Source organism: Nilaparvata lugens, chromosome 9 (genome assembly GCF_014356525.2).
Source record: "Nilaparvata lugens isolate BPH chromosome 9, ASM1435652v1, whole genome shotgun sequence".
NCBI lineage: Eukaryota > Metazoa > Arthropoda > Insecta > Hemiptera > Delphacidae > Nilaparvata > Nilaparvata lugens.
Window position 1 is genome coordinate 43,571,748 of NC_052512.1, and position 9,570 is coordinate 43,581,317.

Below are 9,570 nucleotides of genomic sequence, written 5' to 3' on the forward strand. Positions count from 1 at the left end.
TGATAACAATGCGTTCAACCGACATAACTAACTATTCAAAAAAGAAGCTTATAGTTATTTGTGCAACTAGTGCGCAAAGTGTCAGTTTGCTGCACCGAAAGAAACGTTTACGCCCGAGCCGTAGGCGAGGGCGGAATGGTTTCTTGAGTGCAGCAGAGGAACTTTGCGCACGTATTTCACATTAAGTTTTTCCTACAGTTACCATTGAATATGAAAAGTGGGTAATTATGGGTAAAATTGCCTGAAATCCATCGAATGTTTTTCTGTGTAATTTTATTATTGATAAAAACCTTAATCCTAAAATACTCAAGTCCTCGTTGTCCTTGGTTATAATATATACTTAATAATTAGCGCGTTGTGCTTGGTTGCACCTCTGCTCACTATAGCAGCCACAGCAGTCACTGTTACCAACTTCATTTTCATTTTGCTGCACTGTTGCTCCATATACCTACTAAGTATTTTGCGTTGCCATGTTGCAAATCTGGAGTGCAGAAAAATTTTTCCCGCACTAGAGCGGAAAAGTGATTCTTTGCGTTCTGTAATCAGTGCAACAATGGCCACTTTTCAACGTAACTGTAGGAAAATAAATTTTCTACACTTTATGTGTTTTCTCCATTATTGTTTCCAGTTTTTAATAAGATTTTCTTCATTTGTTCTAGCTTAGCCCAGCTACTTCTGAAATTCAGAATAGATTACAGCGACCTGACTGTTATCTCCGACATAAACAAACCGGCTAGGAGTGAAACCAGACTACAATTTGAGAATTTAATCGAAAAATTCCGACTCCGTGGCAACGATCCAGCTAAAGCAGGTAAACTAATAGAACAAGTTGAACTGTCGGTCCCTGCTGATTTATAACTGTCGTGAGGCCTCTTAGGGCCGGTTTCCGTGCTCGGCATTTAGCCAAGTTCTAGACTTTAAACAGCTGGAGACAGAACGACCCAGCTAAAGAAGGTAAACTGATAGAACCAGTTGGACTGTTGGTCTCGGCTGATTTATAACAGCTGTCGTCGTGTGGCCTCTTAGGGCCGATTTCCGTGCTCGGCATTTAGCCAAGTTCTAGACTTTAAACAGCTGGAGACAGAACGACCCAGCTAAACAAGGTAAACTGATAGAACCAGTTGGACTGTTGGTCTCGGCTGATTTATAACAGCTGTCGTCGTGTGGCCTCTTAGGGCCGGATTCCGAGCTCGGGATTTAGCTAAGTTCAGGACTTTCAACAGCTGGAGTCAGAGAATTTACTGTCCAAAACGGAGCGTAGTCGCTGTTTTTATGAAAATCTTTATTTTCTCTTTTCTATAACTAGTAGTTCTGTGAACAGTAGACCTCACGCAGTATTCTCATCCACAAGTACCTGATTGAAATCATAGACCTTATGGAAATACAGCAATAGACTGGCTTCTCCACACATCTGTGTAATCACTTGTCAGCTGATTCATGATGAATAATTCTATAGTCTGATTTTTACTCTTATATTGGCGTATGAAGGAGGCTCCTTTTTCCTTTTATATTATCCTTGAAATGCAAAATTTCCAAAAACCTTGTATATACGTCAACGCGCAATCAAAAAAGGAACATACCTGTCAAATTTCATGAAAATCTATCACCGCGTTTCGCCGTAAATGCGCAACATATAAACATTTAAACATTAAGAGAAATGCCAAACCTTCGACTTGAATCTAAGACCTCACTTCGCTCGGTCAATAATTGGAAACGTTTCCCTTGACGGAATGAAACATTCCCAAATAATTCAAAATACCTGAAACTTTACACTATTTTCTCTTTATTTTGTGTTCAATTTTCTAGTTTTTCGAAATTCAATTTATACGTGGACTGCGACTGCGCCCCGTTTCGGAAAGCCAATTTTCTGACTCCAGCTGTTCAAAGTCTAGAACTCAGCTAAATACCGAGATCGGAAACCGGCCCGTATAGAAACCACCGTAGGTGAAACCACGGTATTTAGATGAAAACGGTAGGGGTCATGAAATGTGTGCGCAGTGGCCAGCCAGCTAGATTGCGTCATCGCCACCAACCGAGGCTTTCAACACCTATTGGCAATTTACGAAACTTTTTTGTTAAAAACAGGTGATTGGATATAAAATGACGTCAGCGACACCGGAAATTCAGTACGAACATGCGCGTGACACCTACCGTCTTCTTCTATATACCGTGGGTGAAACCACGTGACAAAAAAATTATAGAAGAGTAATTTAATTATATGCATTATAGATCAGATTGTATGATATAATATTCACGACCAAATCTAATAATTTTGTTCTGTTTCTAGATAGAAGCTTCTTCTCCTCCTTCTTCATCCTTTACTTCTTCTCCTCCATCCTCTTCTTCTTCTCCACCCTCTACTTCTTCTTCTACTTCTCCTTCTCCATCCTCTACTTCTTCATCCTCTACTCCTTCTTCTTCTCCTTCCTCTACAACAAAATCAAATATTATTTTTGCTCTGTTTCTAGATGGAAGCTACTTCTCCTATCTTCTTCTTCATCCTCTACTTCTTCTCCATCGTCTACTCCTTCTTCTTCTCCTTCCTCTACAACAAAATCAAATATTATTTTTGCTCTGTTTCTAGATGGAACCTACTTCTCCTATCTTCTTCTTCATCCTTCACTTCTTCTCCATCCTCTACTCCTTCTTCTTCTCCTTCCTCTACAACAAAATCAAATATTATTTTTGCTCTGTTTCTAGATGGAAGCTACTTCTCCTATCTTCTTCTTCATCCTCCACTTCTTCTCCATCGTCTACTCCTCTTTCTTCTCCTTCCTCTATAACAAACTTTTTGTGTAGTTGAGAAGTTGATATTGTGGTAATTATTCATATTGAATGAAAAAGACTAAGAAATTGTCAAAAAACAACTGATTTTCTATATATATATATAAAAGCGAAATGGCACTCACTCACTCACTCACTCACTCACTCACTCACTCACTCACTCACTCACTCACTCACTCACTCACTCGCATAACTAAAAATCTACCGGACCAAAAACGTTCAAATTTGGTAGGTATGTTCAGTTGGCTCTTAGAGGCGCACTAAGAAATCTTTTGGCAATATTTTAACTCTAAGGGTTGTTTTTAAGGGTTTAAAGATCGTCTTCTAGCATGTATATTCTTCTTCTCCCAATCTCTTAATTATAATTGAAATTTCCATATCATATGTTACTATAGAACTATAATCTAGATAGAGTACCTCTTCGAAACAGTTGTTAACTGGCAACTAAATTAATAATTTTGTAAGGTTAGCATAAAGTTGAGTTGACTTTGTTAGGTTGGCACCAAGTTGAAGATTTAAATGCATTTATCGCGGAAAAATTGATTGAGCACTGCTACTTCAATCCTGGGAATATACAGTCAGGTTCGCTTCGCTCGCCATATCCGTTTCGCCAGCCGTTTAGTCTGGACCCCCGACTGGATTGTCCTAACATATGATAAAAATGCCCAAATGAAAAATGCAGGCGAGCGAAGCGAGCCTGCTGATCTCATTCTTGTACGATCCAGTCAGGGGTCCAGGGGGCGGAGCTCCTGGCTAGACGGATATGGCAAGCGAAGCGAGCCTGACGGCTAGTTATTGATAATTAGAAAGACCGGTTTCGGTTATTACACCATTGTCAATCTCTGATAAAGTTATAAACTTTATCAGAGATTGACAATGGTGTAATAACCGAAACCGGTCTTTCTAATAAATTATCAATAAATCAGTGGTTTTTTGACAATTTCTTAGTCTTTTTCATTCCATCTCTATAACAAAATCAAATATTATTTTTGCTCTGTTTCTAGATGGAAGCTACTTCTCCTATCTTCTTCTTTATCCTCTACTTCTTCTCCATCCTCCACTTCTTCTACTTCTTCTTCTTCTTCTTCTTCTCTTCTTCTCCACCCTCTACTTCTTCTTCTACTTCTCCTTCTCCATCCTCTACTTCTCCATCCTCTACTACTTCTCCTTCACCTTCCTCTACAACAGAATCAAATATTATTTTTGCTCTGTTTCTAGATGGAACCTACTTCTCCTATCTTCTTCTTTATCCTCTACTTCTTCTCCATCGTCTACTCCTTCTTCTTCTCCTTCCTCTATAACAAACTTTTTGTGTAGTTGAGAAGTTGATATTGTGGTAATTATTCATATTGAATGAAAAAGACTAAGAAATTGTCAAAAAACCACTGATTTATTGATAATTAGAAAGACCGGTTTCGGTTATTACACCATTGTCAATCTCTGATAAACTTTATCAGAGTTCAATAAAGTTGATAAACTTTATCAGAGATTGACAATGGTGTAATAACCGAAACCGGTCTTTCTAATAAATTATCAATAAATCAGTGGTTTTTTGACAATTTCTTAGTCTTTTTCATTCAATCTCTATAACAAAATCAAATATTATTTTTGCTCTGTTTTTAGATGGAAGCTACTTCTCCTATCTTCTTCTTCATCCTCTACTTCTTCTTCTACTTCTCCTTCTTCATCCTCTACTTCTTCTTCATCCTCTACTCCTTCTTCTTCTCCTTCCTTCTACAAGAAAATCAAATATTATGTTTGTTCTGTTTGCAGATGGCAGCAAGATTATAACCGATAACGAATTGGTTCTCCTCCATGAGAAGACCAATAGACACCTTCGTCTCAGAGAATTGTTATTCGAGCATTCTCTTGATTCAACTCTCATCATTATGTGAGTCAAGAGTTTTTGTCTCTCTTCTATCTTATCCATTTTTTACTTTCCTTGCCCTATTACCATAGGTAAGGAAAAAAAGCTTTCCGAAAAAAATTAAGATAACCCAATTTCTAAATTTCCATACGTTTCAAGGTCCCCTGAGTAGAAAATCCCCCAAATCTGTAGAAATTACAGGAGCTCCGCCTCATCTATGCAAAGTTTGATTTTAGATTCCCAATAATCAGGCTTCAGATACAATTTAAGCAGAAAACTTCAAGTGGAAATATTGAGCATGAAAATCTCTACAATTAATGTTCAGTAACATTTTCACCTGTAAATATGGTGTGGTGCACTCACACAACTTTCCTTGCCGTTATGAAAATTTATCACCTGACGCTAGTGCTCTCGCGCATCTCAAATCTACTATTCAAAGATTGATTGATTGAGTACTTTATTTATGTAGATTACAATATATACTGGCTTATACACTTATATACAATAGCTTACAATACAGCAAAATTATAGATGAATTTACATAATATAGACTAAGAAGATAACTATTGAACTGTATATGATATGAAAAAGCAATTTGTAATATAATAACTATAGATAATAATCATATTGTTATGCATCTACATAAATTGGCGGAGCTTTGGACATATCAATGTCCATTCTTTGGGAAGAATATTAAAAATATCCTCCCCACTAACTCTCTACCAAAAGATGTAAGCCAGCTGGTGATAGGACAATAACGCTGGAGACACACGAGGTCTGCTATCTCTTCGTAGTGAATGATTGAATAGAACCAACAGTTGCCAACAGTTTGCAATTTAATAATCACATTTTCTCGAATTCCAAGCTTATTTTCAATTTTAGGTGAAAATGTTACTGGACATTAATTGCAGAGATTTTTATGCTCAATCTTTTCCACTTGAAATTTTTTGTTTAAATAGTATATGAAGGCTGCCAATTGAGAATCTGAAATCAAACTTTACATAGATAGTGCGGAGCTACTGAAATTTTTTCAGATATAGGACACTCATACACACACACACACATACAGACCAATACCCAAAAACCACTTTTTCGGACTCAGTGGACCTTTAAACGTATAGAAATTTAGAAATTGGGGTACCTTAATTTTTTACTTTCCTTGCCCTATTACCATAGGTAAGGAAAGTATTGCTTTCCGAAAAAAGTAAGGTACCCCAATTTGTAAATTTCTATACGTTTCGAGGTCCCCTGAGTCCAAAAAAGTGGTTTCTTGGTATTGGTCTCTGTGTGTGTGTGTGTGTGTGTGTGTGTGTGTGTGTGTGTGTGTGTGTGTGTGTGTGTGTGTGTGTGTATGAGTGTATGTGCGTCTGTGTACATGATATCTCATCTCCCAATTAACGGAATGACTTTAAATTTGGAACTTAAGGTCCTTCCCCTATAAGGATCCGACACGAACAATTTCGATCAAATGCAATTCAAGATGGCGGCTGAAATGACGGAAATGTTGTCAAAAACATGGTTTTTCGCGATTTTCTCAAAAACGGCTCCAACGATTTTGATCAAATTTATACCTAGAATAGTCATTGATAAGCTCTATCAACTGCCACAAGTCCCATATCTGTAAAAATTTCAGGAGCTCCTCACCATCAATGTAAAGTGTGATTTTAGATTCTCAATTATCAGGCTTCAGATACAATTTGAAAAAAAAATTCAAGTGAAAAAGATTGAGCATAAAAAACTCTACAATTAATGTTCAGTAACATTTTCACCTAAAATTTAAAATAAGCTCGAAATTCGTGAAAATGTTATTATTTCAATTGCAAACTGTTGGCAACTGTTGATCCTATTAAATCATTCACTATGAAGAGATGGCAGACCTCGTATGTCTCCAGCGTTATAGTCCTGTCACCAGCTGGCTAAGATCTTCTAATAGTAGACTTGAGATGCGCGTGAACACTAGCGTCAGGTGATCAATTTTCATAACGGCAAGGAAAGTTGTGTGAGTGCACCACACCAGATTTTTGTTAATTCGATTCTAAATCTTTTCATCTTGAATTTATTCAATTAATTAATTAATCAGTCCAACTCTGTTGATTGTGTTTTTGTTATTGCATTATTGAGCCCGGTTGCACAACAGCCGGTTAAATTTTAACCGTGATTAATTTCACGAGAACCAATCAGAAAAAACGACTTCTATGATTGGTTCTCTTGGAATTAATTACGGTTAAAATTTAACCGGCTGTTGTGCAACGGGCACTTGGTGTTTTAATGTGTATTTATTATTACTGTTCTTCAGATAATAATAATTATTATTTCTTCAGATGGAAATTACTGAGATAAATTATTCAAATGTTAATGAATTAATAATATTATTATTAAACGAAAATCCAAATTAAATTCTGTAGTTCACCCTGATGACTTCTGCTACTGTAAATATTGACAACAGGGTCAACAGCTAGATGGAAATTCGATGAGCGCATCTATTCAAAAATTATTTGTCAGCCCGGGAATCGAACCCAGTACCTCCTAATTGCCGGTCAGGAATGCTTACCCTTACACCAAACTGACAATCTCTGGATAGCAGCGCTCATTTTATACGAAGCCATAGCGGCCAGCCAGTCTACAGATGAAAATTACTGAGATATTGTAATTATTCTTCGACGGAACTGGTTATGCAACCCGCTCAACATAGACTATTTTTTAAAATGAATTAATTAAGAGGAAAAAGAATATTACAGTATTCAGGACTTGCCGGAAATGTACTATACAAAAATTAGAAGGTACTGGGTTCGATTCCCGGGCTGACAAATAATTTATTTTTGAATAGTAGCGCTCATCGAATTTCCATCTATAGTGAGGTCCACGTTATAATGGCAGTGTAGGATTGACGATACTGTTGCTGCCCTTTTCCATCATACAACAAAACAGATAGCGCTATCTCTCTCTAGCTTTGCAATGTTGTCTATTTGCCAGAATATTCTATTCTACTTTTGACAGTGACTGTACAAAAGTAGACACAAATTCTCAGCCGCCATTTTTTTTCTTCATCCAATCAAAATACTTCAGTACACGAGTCGTATAATTGATTTAAAATGTATTTTTGAAACAATGAAATAATTATTAGACATTACAATATGAGAATCCAAATTAAAATACCTGAAATGACATTTTAAAAGTTGATAACTAACCATCCTAAACTTCATCCATGCTTCAGTTAGCCTACCCGTATAGGTTAGACCTACTCGTACCGGTATAAATAATATTGAAAAGTTATTTCAGAATTAATCGATTGAGATTACTTATTTTTAAATAGGATTTCTATTTTTCTATTATTTTAAAAAGAAATTGACATAGAATACCTACCAAATAGCTCAATTTCTGTTGTTTTGAAATTCAGATCGTTGTATCACACCTTTTCAAGTTAGCCGCCATTTCAGGTTTGTAAAGAAATAAAAATCTGATCTCAGTTATGAAAGCAAATTTTTGAATCAGATTATGAAAAAAAAGATATTCTAGATCAATTTGACATTAAATTGATTATTTTAACAAGGAAATAATAATTATTATTAGATTAAATTTAATGGGATGAATTGAGTAACAGCTGTGTACACTCAGTGGCAGAATGGAGAGACTTGGCAACGTTTTTCTCTTATCTTTCTTCACTGTCATTATAACGTGGACCTCACTATAGCTGTTGTTTGTCAATATTTGCAGAAGCAGAAGTCTTCGTGGTGATTTGCAGCATTCAATTTGGATTTTCGTTCAATAATAATAATTTTCCTACAGTTACGTTGGAAAGTGGCCATTGCTGCACTGATTACACAACGCAAAGAATCACTTTTCCGCTCTAGTGCGGGAAAAATTTTTCTGCACTCCAGATTTGCAACATGGCAACACAAAATACTTAGTAGGTTATATGGAGCAACAGTGCAGCAAAATCAAAATGAAGTTGGTAACAGTGACTGCTGTGGCTGCTATAGTGAGCAGAGGTGCAACCAAGCACAACGCGCTAATTATTATTCATTATATATTATAACCAACGACAACGAGGACTTTAGGATTTTAGGATTAAGGTTTTTATCAATAATAAAATTACACAGAAAAACATTTGATGCATTTCAGGCAATTTTACCCATAATTACCCACTTTTCATATTCAATGGTAACTGTAGGAAAAACTTAATGTGAAATATGTGCGCAAAGTTCCTCTGCTGCACTCAACAAACCATTCCGCCCTCGCCTACGGCTCGGGCGTAAACGTTTCTTTCGGTGCAGCAAACTGTCACTTTGCGCACTAGTTGCACAAATAACTATTTATTTGTTGTTTTAGGACACTGCCCATGCCTCGCAAAGGAACCGTCTCAGCGCCTCTCTATCTATCATGGCTTGAAACCTTGTCCCATGGTCTGCCACCAACTCTAATTTTAAGAGGAAACCAAACTTCAGTATTAACATACTATTCATGATTTACTTTTTCAACAAATTCAAATCAGATTCAAATTTTAATCGAAATCTTATTCATTGGGAACAATTTTGTCATTGACTGTACAGATGTTTCAGTTAAAAGTTCACTTTTGTCATTGACTGTATCATAGATAAAAGATAGCATAAGGAGATATGCCATGATTTGTAGAATTCATTCAAAGTTTGGAAGTTTTGTATCAAATTATGGTAATGTGTATCAAGTTGAGATGATACTGTATCATATTGTGTTGATACTGTATCATATTGTGTTGATACTGTATCATAGAGCATTGATACTGTATCATTCATGGGATACCATAGATAAAAGATGGCATAAGAAGATATGCCATGGTTTGTAGAATTCATTCAAAGTTTGGAAGTTTTGTATCAAATTATGGTAATGTGTATCAAGTTGAGATGATAATGTATCATATTGTGTTGATACTGTATCATATT

At 36.2% G+C, this 9,570-nt stretch overlaps 1 protein-coding gene across 1 annotated transcript in view; it reads left to right on the forward strand.

Annotated features, from left to right (window-relative positions):
* Window positions 1-9,570, forward strand: part of LOC111060859 (bumetanide-sensitive sodium-(potassium)-chloride cotransporter) — a 74,488-nt gene extending 64,918 nt beyond the window's left edge. Inside the window, 3 exon segments of the mRNA XM_039435936.1 lie at window positions 660-811; window positions 4,558-4,675; window positions 8,981-9,570. Coding sequence (XP_039291870.1) covers window positions 660-811; window positions 4,558-4,675; window positions 8,981-9,116 — 406 coding nt within the window. The 3' untranslated portion in view covers window positions 9,117-9,570.